The 18,674-nt window shown below is 39.1% G+C and overlaps 1 protein-coding gene across 11 annotated transcripts in view; it reads left to right on the forward strand.

Annotated features, from left to right (window-relative positions):
* SULF1 (sulfatase 1) overlaps positions 1-18,674 on the forward strand; it is a 183,550-nt gene that overhangs the window by 105,241 nt on the left and 59,635 nt on the right. For 6 of the 11 annotated variants that reach the window (XM_085052995.1, XM_085053004.1, XM_085053003.1 and 3 more), the window contains 3 exons: positions 12,390-12,565; positions 13,668-13,829; positions 14,147-14,381. In XM_085052995.1, coding sequence (XP_084909121.1) covers positions 14,210-14,381 — 172 coding nt within the window. In that variant the 5' untranslated portion in view covers positions 12,390-12,565; positions 13,668-13,829; positions 14,147-14,209. Of the gene's footprint in view, positions 1-12,389; positions 12,566-13,667; positions 13,839-14,146; positions 14,382-18,674 lie in introns of all 11 variants that reach the window. The other 5 variants (XM_085052996.1, XM_085052998.1, XM_085052997.1 and 2 more) reach the window with 5 other exon arrangements.

Consider the following 18,674-nt stretch of genomic DNA (forward strand, 5'->3'; position numbering starts at 1 on the left):
TCAGATATAGCATTGTCAGCTTATCATTTCTCTTAGTAATTTCTGAATAGCATGTGATCATTTTATAAGTACAGAGATGAATTAAGTGTAAGACAGTATTAGCTCAAATGCAAGGTTGATGAATGGGAGTTCAGGAATACATCTTCAAGGAGTCTTACCTGAATGATCATCAAGGATCCAAGTTCATGGTCCAGTCTAGCTTGACATGTCATCATCCATAAAAAAGTAATGAATGGTGTTGCTTTTGGAAAGTCTGTCTGGTATAATATCCTCAGTTGTAATATCATTGTGTTTTAAGGCAGGCCTTGTACTTACGACTCCTGTAATTTAATATTATAGGGGTGTATGATCTGTGCTATGTCTTTCATTAAGAGGAGAGATGGCCAGAGGATGACAGTTTAGCTTTCAAGGATTCAGATTTTTTCATTTCACACTGCAATGGAAACAAAAGACTTCCAGTGGTTTTTGGGTTTTTTCTTTCCCTAGCATGAAATTGTATTGAAATTTATTTTCAGATTGAAAAATTAAGGTTTCCGAGTCTCACATTTGGGAGAAAGCAGAAAGCTTAGTCTGGAGTCAGAGTAGTCAAGCTGATCCTTCTTCGTTTTAGTTTCAGTGCTATTTTGTTGATACCAGTGATAATCAATTAACTAATTCTTTGCATGGTGAATCAAGGACCTGATATGAAAGACGTTATGTAAGAAAATATGAAAAAATACTGGAAGTGTTATATTCCATATATCATTTACAAACAGAGAATGACAGATTAAAAATTTGTCCAAAAGTTCTATTCAACAGGATATTTCCATAACAGATGGCATGAGGAGTAGTTTTTCAAGCCTTAGGCAGGTATTAGATGCTAACTTGTGGCATTCATCACACAGTCTAGGAGATCCATCTGATTCACACTAGTCAATCAGCTGCCTTGGTTTTAAGCAATTTCACGCTAAAAAGAAAATGTATTAGCAATAGCTGTTTGCTATTTGGTTACGGTTATTTGCGTCCTAAAATTGCCTTCCCACTGTGTCCTCACCTGTAAGCTAAAACCTCTATCATTTGTTAACAATGGATATGTATTTTGCATAGATGCTGAACTGAATGTTAAACCACGGAAGATAGGATAATTTATAATAAATAGGCCTTTCTTTATCATGCTGGTGAAGGTGATTTGTGACATTCTACTCTATCACAGGTTTTGGTTGTTGTTGTTTACACGCTAGCTAAGTCTATGGTTTTGTCTGTCACAATTTCCTGGTAAAATGTACTTGCCCACTTCAACTTTTAGAGCAACATTCCTGCAGTTATAGACAATGGTTTTGATTCTCATTCAGCTGGCTAGATCCTTGTTCAGCCACTCACAACTGATCCTGTTGCTGCCTGTGTCACAGCCATGAGACACAGCTGTCTCTGCCTGCCCCTGCCCACTCTCTCTCGCCTTCCCCTCCCTGCCTGTGGCCCAGCACCCCATTTCAGCTTCCTAGGCTTCCTCAGCACTGCCAGGCATTTCCCAGCCTGGCCTGTGCCTGTCCTCATCCCCGTGGAGCTGGCTTTGCCCTGTGCCCTCCCCATGCCCTGCTGCTGGCTCTGGGCTAGGATGGGACAGGCAGCCAGGTCCTGCCCAGGTCCTGCCCAGGCTGCTCCTGGCCATGGCTGCAGGACCCACACAGTGTCCTCAAAACTGCTCACAGGTGTTACTGGAAACACAGGAGGATTCAATTTGCAGATACATAAAAATTACATTAGCAGGTGTAGGAAACAGATGCCAACGTTCAGACATTTTGTCGTATCTCTTTCCCAGCTCTACTCTGTGAAAAGCGGAATATGTAACTCAATATTGTAATAAAGGCCTAGTTTTGGTAAAGCAAAGCTTGCGAGGAAATGTGCAAGAGTTTAACAAATCTTTGCAATGTTAACGTAAATGCCCCTGACAGAGGTCAACAGAGCTTTTTAAATGTAGGAGATAATGGAAACCTAAGCTGGTGCCATATGATACAAGAAAAGCACAATGCATTTTTCATTTCTGATTCTTTCTCCTTCTTCATACCCTGCAATGTTTGGTATATTTTCGACCAAACTTAAACATGTCTATAATCTGACCATATATTACTGGGCTAGGGGGAAGATAATTTTCTAGGAGCTCTAGAGGCAGTGTCTCTCTGCATACCACCACCACAGTAAGTGGTTTTCCCAAAGAGTGTTAATGCTTTTCTTTATGTGCAAATGACAGTCTCCAGATATGCATCAGGGCACTAAACATGAATTACAGAGTATTTTCAGTCCGGAAATTTTTCTGTGTTAATGTTCCATGCTGAATTCTTCTGCCACAAAGGACAGTATTTGTGCAGAAAACAGTGGGGATTATGCCATGGCCTCCTTGTAGACTTCTTCTGAAACTTCTGTGCAAGAGGTGTTGTTTGCTCTTCACAGTAAGCCATGGAAAGCACCTTTAATTTTGGAGGGAAGTTATCTGGAGTCTGTTAATCTAAGGAACCTGTGACCCTCAGTCTCAGCTTATCTGGTAGTAAGAGCTTGTGATCAGAGCTTGCCTCCATGATTAACTCATCCTTTTGGGAAGATTCTATAAGAACAAATGCAAGTTAATAACTTCATTTCTAGTGCAGAAAAATTCTGGGAAACACATTGATCACTGTGTGGTTAACAGATCATAATGATATCTCAAGAATGATACATTTTTAAAATAAATCTTAAGATATTGAAATACAAGAAGGATTTGTAAAATTTAATGCATGCAGAGCTGGTTATGATTTGCCTTCTTTTCTAGGAGACTTCTCCCATAAAACTGCTTCATTGTAGTTATACATTTTCCATCAAAATTTCTTAAATCTAGAAATAAACACATTTTGCAAATGCAATGCAATAGAGACTTTGGAAAATTATCATGATTCACCATCTGCAGCCCCGTGTTTAGAGTTTTGCAGTTTTCTAAGAAATGAATAAGCAGTCCAAATTATATTTTAAGGAACAATTGGAACTTGTTGACAGTGTTAAAAATTGAAATTCCATATTTTAAAGCAGTAACTGTTTCACATAGTGAGACAGTGGATGTAACATTTAAGCTGCTTTCATTTAGACTTTAAAATCAGTCATATGGGACACAAGGGGTCCCTCTGGAAAACTATTCGTTTAACTCAATAAATTACTCATTTTTGCTTGTTTATTTTAAAGGACAACATACACAGGAATGTATTCATGGCAGATGAATTAGCTCCTATATTATGAGTGAGCAGTGTGGTTAGTGTGAAACATTTACACCACCCAGATCATCAGAAACCAGTGAGATCATTTGTTTCATTCCAGCTGTGCTCTTTGGGTTTACATGGGGCCTGGGTATTTCAAATCTCTTTTCTCATACATAAATTTGTACCTTTTTTCCAAGTCCCAACTGCTTTAACTTTTTTAATAACAGGAGAAAAAATGCAAAAATATTTTAAATCAGCTTTCATTTCTGTTGAAGAAATGACCACTGCAATAATTGGAAGACTTCTCCCCATTTCAAAGGATAAGGATAAAACCTGAAAATTTTTTAGAAAAATTTAGAGAAACAAAATTTAGCCCTTAGTATTTAAGAATTTTAAATAGGAGAACAAATATCAGGGATTTCTTATCAGCTGTGTACAGTGATGAAATAATTGGAACAGGAAGTCAATAGAAAGGGTCTCAGACTTGTGGTTAATAACAGACATGGATGTTGCTCCATGATGCTACTATATACTAAGTTCTAGGATTATCTGAAATAGTATGTCCAGATCTAGGTTGCCAGTCTGGGAAAGACATCAATAAACTGGAGTGTGTTCTGCAGAAGGCCATCAGGATGCTTGGGGGTTGGAGTCCTTGTCCTGAGAGAAGAAGTTATGGCAGAAGGATTGTTCAGCCTGGAGCAGAGAGAAGTTTTGAGGCATCCAATAGAAGCCCTGCAGTGCCTAGAGAGATGTCATTGATAAGATGGAGATCATTCTTGACAGTCACGAGTGGCAGAAGAACAAGGCAAGAAGCAGTGGACATAACTTGAAATGTAAGATATTCAGACTGGGTGTAAAGAAAAACAAGTTTCACCCTCAGAACAGTCAAGCAGTGGAACAGGGCCCCAGAGCCTTTGGGCAGTGTCCACCCTTGGGTTTTTCAAACCTGACTTGGTAAAGCCCTGAGCAGCCTGGTCTGACCTCACAGCTGAGCCTGCTAAGGACAGAGAAGTGGATTCTCTATCCATTCCTGAATTGGGTCATTGACATAGTTTATGAGACACCTTTCATATAAGAACATCTCATCTGCATTTATGAAAAAAAACCAGCCATCCAGTAAAGCAAGCATTGATGGTTTTCCCACAATAATCACTGTAAAATGCAATGCCTTCCAAATTCCTTCCTGCACAAAATGAGGAAAAACGCTACAGTCCTGTCCTTTGCCTTTCTATAGTCTCTCAATTTTCTGGGAGCGATTTCCTATGCATCTTAGTCCTTGCTGTTCCTGATCCATGCTGCATTATTAAGAAGGTTCTACCTAATGATTACCAATTTCTATTCCTGTCTTCCCTTCTTTGTGCATAATGCATAGTCCAGTGTTGCGACATAAGGCTGACTGCCTGCTCCATCACTCCTAGAAAAAATAATTCAGTATGTGCTGTGTCAAGTACCTGAGTGGAATCTTGGCTCATGAGCAGGCTTACATTTAACTGTATATAAAGATATATAGATATCTATATTTACAAAAGATAAAGATGGTATAAAATCATGTCTCTTCATTGCTAAATAGAAACTTTGCTTGATAAGAAGTGCATTGGAAATAAAAAATGTTTTCCTCAATGTATTCAGCTGCATCTTCCATGCTTTAAAACTGCTCTCTCATCTACAGAAACCAGTACTGTGAAATTGAAATACCTGCATATGTATTTGAAAGATGAATAAAGTGTTTCCGCAGGCATTCTCACTTTGAAAATGAAGGTGCATTTATATGTGCTATCCTTTCAAAATGTTTTCTGAGATAAAGTTATTCACAGCATAATTTCAGCAAGTCATTCTTGAATCTTTTAGATCTCAGACTGAAGAATATTTTCAAACAGCCCTTTGAGAACTGATTTTCAGAATTCAGGCTTGGTATTCCTCAAATAAGCTGTATATGGTATACGTCCTTGAGCAGGCAAATGTGACTCTAATTTCAGGCTTTTTTGATAGGAGTTTTCAGATGAAAGGCAGTATTCAGATGCTTTGTACATTTTGGCCTTTCTTCTTGTACCATTGACACTTAGATGTTTTCTGAAATAACGATACAAAAGATCTTCAAATATTATTGCACCAGGAATATATTGAAGAGCCTGCAGGAAGTTGTTTTAAGGAGCTGAGCATTCCTGTTGAATCCAAGAGACTATTTCATTTGCACAGCAGAACATATATATCAGACACTAAGTAAGTCTTAGACACATGATTTGGCAGTAAAATCCATCAGCTGTACTCCTTGCTCATATCTGCTGCCATACCTGTACCAAACTTTTTCACCTGACAGGACAGGGCGATGTGGAGATGATTTTCAGAGTTTCCCCTTGGTGGGTCAGTCACAGGTCACTCTGCAAATTCCCCCTGAGTGCACACAGGAGTGTTCTTAAGTGGGGACTGGGGACAACGAGGTAGGGGGGTTGAGGGGATAGCAGACATGAGTCCCCAGTGTTCTTGGTAGCTGGGGTTCTGCCTTGTGCCCCACCAGATAATGGAGCTTGGGGAACAGCAGGGCCTTCCTGATTACAAAGGAGATTAAAAGTAAGGTTGATGGCATGGTGGTGTTCTCAGCAGTGCCTCAAATCAGTGCATCTTCCTTGCTGACTAGTCTTTACAGAAAAGGGTATGAAGCATCTGTTTTTTGTAACAGATTGTTTTGTTTGGTCTGACTGTCTGTTTACTATTAATAGTAGGCTGGTTTCTTTATAGTACAGGTTTGTCAGGGAGGAATTTATTTGAAAACACATTTCTTGGCCTGTCAAGGAGCTTTTACATGTATATCAGTGAAGGCAGAATTTATGCTGCCAGGACTGGAAAAACTGCTTGACAAAAAGAAGTGGCACAGTAAGGGAGATCTTGCTTTAAAAACAGAACTCAGGACTTGATGCATTGGTGCATATCTTAGTAGCCCTATTAAATTCAGTTTGAACTTATTGAAAGTAAAGCTCATTGGAATATAACAGGATTATATTAAAAAAAATTATTAAGCTTGGAATCCAGACCTGAAAGTGACAGAAAAAGTCAACAGACAATGCATATAGTCTGTAGTGGACCTAGGTGCACAAGAGCATGCTCACTGCATGTAAACACACAAAGTGCTGATGCTACAAATAAATTGACTTTCTGCACTGTAGTATAACAGAGTAAGTTTTCCAAAAGCATTCAGAAGAACTGCCTGACTCTCCTGATTATCCAGGATATGGCACCTATCTAAAGTCCTCTGGTGTTTCTGGGCAGTCCATCCTTTGATAATGCAGCTAAAAGTACATTTGAGTTCCTCTCCTAGAAACACAGGTGATGCTATCTGTTTACATAAATACACTTGTGTAGATTCATACTGACAATTCAGACCCTTTCAGTCCTTACATAAAATCCTCTGGTCCCCACGAGCTCCTGTTGCATCCCCTGGGCAGCCAGCAAGGAGAGAGGCCAGAGCAGCCTGCATTAGGCTCAGCTTCCACTCAAGACCACACACTCCATGACAGCACAACCTACCCTAACCCCTCCCTGTGATAACAGATATTTGAGAGGAAGTAAACATATCTAGAAAGGAAACTTTTTTAATTAAGAGTTTTGTTTCCAGAGGAGGTGTGGAAAGCTATGGTCTTGCAGGGTTTCTAAAGCCAGTGAACTTAAATAGGAATGTAAAGAAATGTGCAAACTAATGTGTTGCAGTTGTTCACCTCTGCAATATGATCTGCCAATACAAGACTACTTACTGAACCACTGAATTGTCAGTGTGTTATTGTGTAGTATATTTTCATAATGCCCCACACTGCTGAAGTGAGCAGGAGTATAGCAAAGATATGTGGGCTTAAAATGAAATTTTAAAATTACCTGAGATTCCCTCATACACAAAGTCTAGTCTTTATATTTGAAAAAATACCTTGGGTCTTTTAGTAATTATATTACCTTCCAGCTGGAAAGCTACTTCCTTTAAAGATAAAAAAAATCTGATATCAGAAGTCTGCTTGGAGCCTAGCACACATCTAATTATCTCTCTCAGTCTTAATTATTTAGCAAGTGCTAATAAACTGCACATATCATGACACTCATGTTTAATAAGCATATCAATTTAATTTATTTTTTTCCCCTCTCTTTGAAGACTAACAGACATGGAATTCAATCACAAGGCAATGGCATTATAACCTCCAATATAACATCAGGTTTTAATAAGCCTCCTGTTTGCTGCACACATGTGCTTAAGACTGCCTGGAAACCAAATCAGTAGAAAAAAGGGATTACTTTAGATTACTTTGAAATGTGCATTGTTTGAAATGGCCTCTGGTGACCAGCTTTCATGAATGGCTGATTTTACTTGTGGGGCACGTCATCTGGCTCAATTATACCAGGCTCTTTTGTATGACAAGTGCACTTCTTGGCTGTGTTGAAATATGAAATTCTAAAACAAAATAAATCATATGGTGAGAAATAAATTTAGGTAACTGTATATTATAAGTTTGTGACTTAGCAGCAGGCATTCTTCTTACTGAAAAATATGGGGGAATTTTCTTTTAAAACTTTCACAGATTTGAACTTAATATAAAAACATTCATATTAATTTTCTATAATGTTCTGCTCAGCTATATTAGCGGCATTAAAATTAAATACATATTTCTCCTTTCTCAAAGGCAGACCATTTCTCCTACAGTTGTGTATTTTTAAAATGTTATTGGAGTTTGTTGTTTCACCCTAACAGATGAAGTGTTGGAAACTTCTGCCTACTAAGAATATCCCTTAACCTGTACAAAGTTATAAAAGTGGGTTAGCAAGCCTGCATTATACTTTCAAGTCACTGCAAGCTTTTTCCTTTCCTGTCGGTAGCTGTTTGCAAAATTACAATGTAAAAACGTAATATGAGGTTATGATTCTCCCTACCTGCAATTACTTTAAATTATAGTTACTTTAAATTAATCTAGCCTGAGGCACTGAAGATACTTGATTAGAATACACAGATTACATTTGAAAGGGGATAAGATATCTGATTGATTAGTTAAGTGTGTTGGTAATCCAATAGATAATGATTAGATTAGACCCAGATAGGAACTACATTCTTTGTGTTCACTGTAAATCCTGTATTTTACAACCTAGATTAGGGGATTAACCTTTAAGAAGAAATGGTAAATCTTGCTTTTTCCTGACTTCTGCTGTACTGTAGATGTGTTTCCCATGGCTGCAGGCTCCATATTCCCACAGGAAACTGACCTGCAGATTTACGCGGTCGTGCCTGGTAGTCTGAGACTGCACTGTTTGTCTTTAAACATGAGATAGAAGAGTAAAATGTGAGAAGAGCTTTAACATTACTAAACTTAAAGCAGTCATCTGTCAACAGCTTTTTCCACTGAAGTGCTTCAGTGTATTAGTGAAAGTGAGAGTTGTTATTGTTGTTGTAGAGTGTTACAACCCTCTAGTCGTCAAGGCAATATGATTTAAGGGAGAGATTTAAGACCTCTGAACTACTAGGTTGCTGTGGTGCAGATGAACATCTTGCCTCCCTGACCTTTTATTATGTAGTTTCAATCTGTCTGCACAATCTTCATGCAATTACTAATCTTATGAAGTTGCTAATTTTGTTGGGTCTCAAACCACACTCTTGTTATGATTCACAGCATAGACCATGTGAGACTTTGAAAGGTCCATCCACCCTTTGACACAAACATCAAAGATTCACAGAAGCTGTATTTGTGTGGTTGAGAAAACTCCTTTCGCCTCGTTTCACCTCAGAGTTCCTATGTATGCAAAATGTTTTCAAGTACAGCAGCATTGCCAGGTGGACACATTTCAACTTAAATCATAGAACTTATAATGATAGATGTAAACCCTGAATCTGACATTGTAGGGTCAGGGGTGGATAAAGCCACCTCTGGTTTATGTGATGCCACTGACAGTGATTACAGGCAGGCTGGCAGATTTCTGAACTGGTGCTGAGCAGGTGCCCACAAATGTGACCAATCTCAAAGGTCATATTGCAAATTGCAAAACACTGACAAAAACATAATCCCGACTATGAACTAAGAGAGTTCTTCTAGTTGTCCTTTGCCTTTCTCTTTTTCTTATGGAGAATCTGATTTTAAGGAAGCAAAGAACACTGGAATCATATTCCTGCAAAAAGTGCTCATTAAACCAAAACTGTCACGTCAGCAGGTCAGAGGTAAGATAGGAAGATGCTCTTTGCTTGAGGTGAGGAAGGAAAGCTCATTCTCTGGTGGTTATTAACACCTGAGGATTTGTTTCTTTAAGAGGCTTTATCCATTTATGTATCAGAGAAGTCTGTAAGAAGAAAATATCCAAGATTATCTTCTGCATAAAGGAAACGAGGCAACTTAACACTTGCAGTGACAAGGCCTTCTGCTTCTTTTCCATGCATTTGATGTATTTTTGTGCAAGTTCCTAGCACTTGTCAGAGAATCTAAAAAATGTCCTAAGTTACAAAACATTTGTTTGTGGACTGTGTCTTAATTACATATAACTATGTCAGTTTTTGGAGGCAGGGAAATCTAACTACAGAGATAAAATCTGCAGTACTCTGGATAGTAAAGAGGAACACAATAGAAATAGGTGCTGCATTAGAAGTTTATTGATTTAGGAACCCTGCAATATCTTACATTCTCAATTCACTGGGCATATTTAGTGCCAGTATCTGGGGAACAGAAACCATAATTCTCATTCTCATATTTGCTGATGATACAAAACTGGGGGTGGAGAGTGATACACCTGAAGGCTGTGCTGCCATGGCAAGAAGTTTAAACTGTATGATCTCCAGAGTTCCCTTCCAACCCTAAAGATTCTGTGATTCTTAAGCTCCACAATTACAGTGCACATTCTTACTAGTACTATTATTATTAATAATATTGTTACCACTGTTTCTTTATTGCATATCTGGTTTTGTTTCTAAGGAAAGGCCACTAGAACAGTGGGCCTTAACCTCTGACTTTGGATAATATAATACCTCAATGTTCATGTTCAAAAGAAGACACTCATGCTGTGATGCAGAGAAGAAAAAGTTGTTTGCCCTCTGTTACTTCTTGGTCATAAATTACTGATGTGAGTCATTGCATAGCTCATGGTACTGGGACTGGACATATGTCCAGTATCCTTACTCACTATCCCCACATTTGATGTCAGATTTACAAACAGGAAATCTCTTCATGTAAGCCAGATTCCCTGTGCAAGGATATGAGGAAGCCACATTTGTAGAATATTAAATATGAATACGTTCATATATTTTTAAATCTTATAATGGAATATTTGTGTGGATACTCAGTGCCCGATTTCATAAACAAAGTGCATAGGTCTGGACATATTTTTATTGGCCAAACACAAAATGACATTTTAAGTGAACCGAATGAAAATGTGGACATGAGAACAAAGTGGCAAAAGCTCTTTTTTGAATACTGGATGTCTTTTGTTCCAAATTAAGCACTTTCAGTCAGTGCCCTGAAAAATCTTGAATGGTTCTGGATCAAAATGAGTAACAAATCTACAGAGTTGCAAAAGATACTCTTCTGCCTTTTGCTTTTCTTCTAAGTGACCAAAAGAATCTCTCTTAAGAGACGTAGAAAAAAGTCCTCAGAGTATTTTCTGCCACGTTTCATGAAGTGGCACTGTAGCCTTTCTCTGCAGTGCTCTGCCAGTGTCATTCAAGTTTCATGCGTAATTAATTCTCCATGCCAATAAGTGCCTGAACTGCATGTTATAATACTAGCTGCATAGAAACAACTAAGGATCCAAGTTTTCAGATTTTATCCCTTGAAAGGTGATTGCAAACTATTAATTTCTGCTCCTGTAGAAAAAAATAGTTTCTTTGGATTCTTCTGGTTTCATTCATTCACAACTACAGTTTGGTTATCATAGGTATCTTCCATAAGAAAAATATACTCTAAAATTCCCATATAGAAGTGAGATCAGCACTTGTTTATGTGGCTAGAAAAAAAACCATTTTGTGGTACCTTCTTAATTTCTGAACACTGCCCAAAACAAATTTCAGTTTGCTTCCCCATGTAACTTTGAAGAAGTCTCTTTTAGAATTTCTCCTGTTTTTGTCTGTTTCTCAAGACAAATTGCAGTATCTGCAGGGGCACTTATACGCTACCAGCCAGCATCCAACACAAACATTACAGCCTTGTCTTCCCTATCAAGCCTGCATTTTGACAGGTTTTTTTACTTCATTTCCTACTAGGACTGGGAAACTGGCTGTAAAAGGACAAGTTGTCAAAGATCACCTTTTAATAAAGATTTGCCCTATGCAAAACTGAAACATAAGCAACAAAACATGGCATTACTGTGCTCTTGTAAAAGAACCATTCAATTAAAACATTAATTTTATATGTGTACATCTGTCCTGATATTTTCCTTTATCCATCAAAGAGGAAAAAAATTAGAGCTGGAAGAGAAACTTTCATACTCTTTCTAGAAAAGACCTGCCTAAGGTGCCTCAAGTATGCTAGAGAAAAGGGATTTTTTTTAACTAACTAAAATAGACCAGACAGGTTGAAATGAAGAACACTTGTTAATGTCCATTTGGATTAATGTAAATTTTATTATCACTGAGGTGTAATTGTTAGGAACTTGCAGTTTCGTACAGTGGGGGATTATTCAAACATGTTGGTGCCAGTGTTTGCTCGGCGCAGTCAGGATGGCTGCACTTTCTGGGTCAACATTGTCTGAAAAAGTTTGCCATATAACTGAGGTAAGAAACTAAACATTGAGTCTCACTTCACATAGCCTTTCGTGCTTTGTGATGTGAGTCAAAGTTTCGCTATTTAAAGATCAGACATTTAGAGACATTGTATTTCTGCTTTTGCACCAAGAGCGTGTCTCTGGTGTCTGTCAGAAGAAAGCTCACTTCTTTGGTACCCCTGGTCTTTAGGGCTCTTGTCAGCTTTTATGTGACTTAAGAACGTATGCATGGAAATGGAACTATTTTTAAAAGTCTGTCCAGACTAATTACAGACTTCCAGCTACTTATCTGAATGTTGTGTAATCACTGAAATAGCATTTGCTGTTCAATGGCGATCCCCTGTATCGACTTTGCAGCACTGTAATGTTAGCGGAAGGCTGGAGTGTTGGTTGGTGCAGAGACAATGAAAGACAAGATAGTTCTGCCACAGACGCTTGGATTTTCCTTTTAAAGATGTTCACACTCTTCTGGTGTAATTACAGCCTGCCAGAGTGAGGAGCATCAAACTGTTTAGCTTGCGAAGCTTAAAATAAAAGGTGTATGTGGAAACAAGAACGGGATCCTTTTTCTAGCAGTCCAGCACCAAGTCACATCCCCTCCCTCTGCTGTGGCTTCTTACCCCGAAATTTAGAGCGTCTCCCTATTAACACATTTTTAGGTGAGTAATTGAGGGGCCCTTTTGTCTTCTGTGTTGCTCTCATTATTTCTGTTTATTAATCTGTTTGTAGCTCATGTTGCATGTCTGAAGTCTCAGGTGTGGGTGCACAGATCTCGTGATTTATGCTCCAGTCTAATTATATAAGGCGCACCCGAGTTCCCATGCAGTCTTTCCCTTGGGCAGACTTCTTGATTGTTCTTGGGCTTGGGTGGTTTTGTGAGGTTTTTTTAATTGACCGATATCACTGTGCTTTTATCCATAGTCCTAGAATAAAAACAGAAGAAACATATGTGGCAGTCAATACCCTGGAGGGAACATGCACGACTCCGTGATTTCTTTCCCACCCCCTTCCTTTTTGCCCCCAGATATTCCCTCCCTTCCCTTGCGTTACAGACGGGTTTCACAGGGCTTCAGTCAGTAATGCCAAAAATGTTAAAGTGTAAGTGGCTACCCCTTCCTCTCCAGACCAATCAGTCATTTTCAGTCACAGATTTAAATCTGCTGCAGCGAAGCCAAGCCTCTGTGCTTGCTGCAGGTCTTACAAAAGCAAGGCTGTTTGACTGACAGGCACGGAGAGAGGGTTCTGATAACGTATTGAGACAAGTCTGGAAGCGCAGTATCAAGGACGTGGCTGTGGCAGAGGTACTGTGCATTATGGATGAGGCGCTCAGGTCTGTCGTTGATTGATTGAGGGATGGTTGTGCTCTTTCACAATGCTGGGTAAGATCATATGGACTGTCATTTAATATGAGCTTTCTTGTCAGTGGGAAGATGACTTTTCACATAGATATCCCATGCAGATTGTAAATGACAGCCATGCTCTCCCCTCTGCTTTTTAACGGTTTAGTCTCTCATGCAGGTGAGTTAACCTAAAACAGCTTTATTGCTTGCCAGGTGCCATGTGCTGGAATTAATGCTTGTTCTCAGAATCTCACGATAAATCTGACTATAAATATTGGAAAAGCACCTGTGTCTGATGATGTGAGATACATGTCCTTTATTTCTAGTAGCCAAGGTGCCATCTAACCCCTGCCTAGGAATGGTATTAAATTAAGTAGGGGAGCCATGGAGAATGCAATTTTTTTCTACTCTTTTCTTTCAGGACAGAGAAAGAAGCTGTAACAAACAGTTCTGGAGACTTTGAAGCACAGCCACAGTACTGAGGTCTCTGACTGACAAGCCTTCTGCTTTCTCCTTCTCACAGGGCTCCTCCTACAGATGTTCTGAGCACGCCTGCATCCCAGCAATTTTTTACTGCACCCAGGTACTGAAAGTAAGGAACCAAGCTGCATAAAAAGAAGTGTGGGGTGTAGGAGAAGGAGCACTGTGAGGAGTATACCAGAAGTCATGTCTATACAAAATGCAGGCATGACTTCAAGCAAAAATTATTTGAGAAAGCATAGCTGCAGAATGACCGAGTTTATTCTTAGAAAATGATAGAATAAAGCTCTCATTCAGCAATATGGCTTATAATCATGTTAAATAGTATGTGTTAGGCTTGACTTCCCTAAGTGTCATCCTTTCAATGTATGACTGGAAGTTTATTTATTGCTTGAACAGAATCTCTTTCCCTCCCTACAGGTCTTGAAAATTAGGGTTCAGGAACTTCTGGATCAGTCTTTTCATTGAAATACTGGAACTACTATGAAGCCTTCTTGGTTTGCACTAATCTTGGTGGTGCTCAGTACTGAATTGCTAACAAGTCACTGTTCCACCATCAAGTCCCCGAGGTTCAGAGGACGTGTGCAGCAGGAGCGAAAAAATATCAGACCAAATATCATCCTTGTACTCACAGATGATCAAGATGTGGAACTAGGTGAGAAATAATTGTTGTTTGCTACTACATTTTGTCATGTGTCTTTCAGTAGTTTATGCCAAGCAGAAAAAACTTTAAATTCAGAGAGGGTGCTGGTCCTGGAGCAGTATCAGAATGTGGGACAAGTTTGGAAACTGAGTTAAATATTATTTAATAGCATTCATCACACTTAATTATAGACTTAATCAAAATCCACCATGGGAGGCTTTAATCAGCACAACAGAAGGATTTAAAAATGCATGCAAGGACATATAGCTGAAAAACTTGCATTAAAAGCCTTTTCTCATTCTATGGCTTTTTGTAGCATTTAAAAATTCGAGGCTTATGAGGCCAACCTTTGTCTCAGTGCTGTATAGGTGTCTCTACCTCCACATATTTGTCACAGGCATGTATGTCATCTGACATGTTTATGCACACAGACAAACTGGTCTGCTTACAGGACATAACCTTAATATTTGTATGAATTACTGAAGTGTTTAAAATCCATTTGCTTTAAAAGCTATGCTATACGTATAAAAACATGGTAGTTTTGCTTTCACAATATACTAAATATCTGAACACATACCAGTCAGAAGTGATTTTCACATATTTTTCTTAGGGTGGAAAAAGTTAAAACACTTGGATGATGTTCCAGGAGGCCTTTGAATGTTTTCCATTAAGTAAGTTAGAAAGATATTAATGGTAGTTATGCATATAACTGATTTTTTGGTTCACTGCCCAAAATGAAAAATCAAGGAGAGAAAGAGGATCATTTTAGGTTACCCCCAAGCAAATATTTTGGGTTGTGAGATCAAAAAGGTGAAAAAATGGCAAATTAAGTTGAAATGAAATCTTGCATTCTTAGCCTTTTTTTTTTAATGAGAGACATATTTTTAATAGAAGTATAGTGCATTTCTAGACAAAATGCCATATGACATTGAAGAATAAAAATGCTTCATTCCAGAAAACTGAATTTGTTCTAAAATCACATACTTTCAGACAGAAGATTGTAGACAAAAAGCAATTCTTTGGTTGCTAGCATTTTGTATTCATCATGATGCAATAATAATTTCATAGTCCTTCAGGGTTCTGAGAAGATAATTAATAAACTATATTTCGTGACTGAAGGCTGGTGCTTTTATGCAGTGCAGCTCCAAACACAGGCCTCTAGATCTGAGCAATTTTTACCCTTTTTATTTTTCACTCTTTCAAACCTCTGCTCTGTTTAGCCATGCTGCATAATGAATAGCTGTTCCCAGCTCTATTTTTGGTCTAAAATACAGCTATTACAATAGGAGTGCATTTCTTCTTGATAGAGTCGTTCTGAAAAATTTCGTTAAAAGGGTCAAATCAAGTTTTCCTTTTTGTGGTCTGAAAGAGCCTACTCTCTCGAGGGCACTGGGGAAGGTAGGTCAGCAGACACACATCTCTGAACAGTGTTACCAACTCTCTGCCTTCAGTCTTGCAAGAAGGTTTGTGAGTGGTAAAAGAGGAGGAAGGATGTGGCGAGTCACTTTGTTCATACTGTGGAGCTCTTCTCTTTGAAAGCTGCTCTGAATTTCACAGGGCACTCTGGCTCCTATTAGCAGGCAGCTGAGCAATAGCCTGGGTGTGTATGCATTCCCACTGCCTTGAATGAACACACAGGTTTCCCCTTTCCATAGATCATTTCACAGGAAACAGGATTCAGCCCCAAGATTTACTGTACTGCATTATTCGCACTTCTGCTAATAAATCATTCTGCTTATTTGAAAAATAAAGCCGAACTGTTTTCCATGTGTGAATTTTCCTCCTGCTCTTCATTGATTCCTGAGAAAAATCTTAAATTTCTCAAAGGTCAATGGGAAGTAACACTTTCTACCACAAACAGAATAAAACTTAGGCATTGGTATCCAAAAATCACAAGACTGAAAGTTGCTCAATATGGATTATTTGCTGTTGTGTTCCCAGCACGAACATTTCTAAAAGCTATTCTAAATGAATGCTTTAACATAAAAGCATATCAGGTACATTATAGACTTCAATCAGGAAGGACTTGTCTCCAGAGCATATATAAGCATTGAACCAAAATATTCATCTGCCTGAGTACAAATGATATACAGAGGAGTTATCCAAAGTAAAATTTGCAAGAGGCAGGGAGTTTGCATTTAGCTAGTGCTCAAGCCATAGGAGTATGCACATCTTCCTACTGATCTGCACCATCCCCCTGAGTTTTGCTTTCTGACTGTAAAGAAATTCAGCAGAGTTGTTGTCTCATTCACCTTCTTGGATAAAACCCACAAACTGCCCCATAACTCCAGTCCCTTCCAATCTGTCAAGGAGGAAGGATATTATTGATCAGCTGTTGGATTGCTACTTAAGCTGTGTGAAGCAGCCTGGCCCACAGCTCTTGAAGAAGCTCAGCAAATACTTGGGCTCTAAAGCTGGGAAATTACTACTTAATTTTTGCTGCTGTGCACTTTCTTTCCCCTACCAAGATCGTGAGGGGAGAGAGCTACCTGCCCAACAACGAGGCCAGTGGGCATCTTGCTCAAGGCAAAGCACCAGCTCCCAAGCCCAGAACTTCTCCCCTCCTGGAGACAACATGCTGTGTCTCTTCAGGGCAGTGGCCCCAGCTCCCACTGGGGTCAGGTCTGTAATCTCTTCAGTCCAACATTTTTCTCGCATTTTTGGTCTCTTCCCCTGTCCTCCTGATTCTCTGTTATTTGCACACATCAATATCTCAAAATATGATTCCCCAATCACTCTTCCAGTCCTCACTGTAAAAAATATCTTGCATAATATGAGAAAGGAGTAAAAACTAATGAATATGTTGGTAGTTCCAGTGTTTCTGACCCTTTTTTACAGCCTAATGCACCAGTGAAATCTTTATAAAACATCCACTGAATAGAGCACTGGGTGAAGAGATCACAGCATCATCTAGCTACATCATATCAGGCAGTATTTGCTTGGTGAGATTTCCATCTTCACTAGAACTAAAGCACTAAAAAACATAAGCTGAGAAAATGGGGATATGTGCTGAGATCTGAAAAAGTTCATTACCTTCCTGGGGCCTTGCTTACAACCCATAGAAAGACAGGGTGGCTCCTAGCTAACCCCATTGTAGAGATGCCCACCTGTGATGAAAAATCCGTAGCAACTTTGAGACTTGATACAAAACTTTGGTTGCCAAACATATTTCTTGAGGTATGAGAATAGACTGAGAAGTGACACTGAATTTCTTTGACAAAAGTTACTAACTTCTGTGTCCAGAGTGGCCTTTCCCTGTTATCTGGTTCCCCTCAGGTGCTCCCCAATTGGTCATGTAGAGCACGAGTGTCCTGCTGACAGGCAGAGCCTGAGTACATGTGCCCTGAAGACTGTGGGCCAGATGGTAAAGAACACAAGCTGTGAGGAGAGCTATAGACAGCAAAGGATTATAACTTATATCAGCAAGTTTTATCTCCTACTTGTGTTTTGTTTTCCAAATGAGGAAGTCTCACCTGCTTTGAAGTGCCTGTTCCAGAATTTCCAGAGGGGCCTAATCTATTATCAGTGTCAGTAAGTGCATACCTGGAGGGAAAAGTTAGTCATAAACAGCAGGTTTGCAAGAGCAGAGGGCTGACCAGCTGGAGGAATGAGGAAGCACTCTAACAGCTACTCATTTATAATGCATGGAGGCAGGAAAGTGCAGATCAGGTCTGCTGCAGTTACTGTGCATTAGGGTACCTGAATAGCCCACTTTCTGTCTGAGCACCTCGAAGCACTTTACAGCTGAGTTCTCAGGAATAAACTGTGATATTTCAAAAAATGGCAGAGCTCTGGTGAAAACAAAACAAAACAGAACAAAACGAAAACTTAAAAGTCAGCCTGGAGACTGAGATAAAGGCTTGTAGAACAAGAATGATCTCTTATTTGGCTTTTACTTAACAATTCCATGAAATGCTCTTACTCATACAGATAGAGACCTTGTGTGTTCAGGGACCTCTCAGTTACTCCTCTACTTTTCTATATCCCTAAGCACATGGGTTTCAGGAAAGCACAAATGCAGATGTTCTCCATTTAGAAAATAAGGGCTGTGAAAGACAAAGAGTCTAAAGTGATGGTAACTTTCATACACAGTGTTAAATGTATCCTTAAGGACACAGACCCTGCCATTTTAAATGAAATGCTGAAGACCCTGCTGCCTCTTCCCTTTTATTAACAATATTTTTAATGCCATATTCATATTCAGCACTGACTCCTTAGCCCAAAACCAAAACAGAGCATGCTTAACTTTTACAAGTAAGATAATTTATAAGATTTTACTGCTAACACCTGAAGTTGAGCCTCCTT

Source organism: Lichenostomus cassidix, chromosome 2 (assembly GCF_008360975.1).
Source record: "Lichenostomus cassidix isolate B80296 chromosome 2, HeHo_3.0, whole genome shotgun sequence".
In the NCBI taxonomy this organism is placed as follows: Eukaryota; Metazoa; Chordata; class Aves; order Passeriformes; family Meliphagidae; genus Lichenostomus; species Lichenostomus cassidix.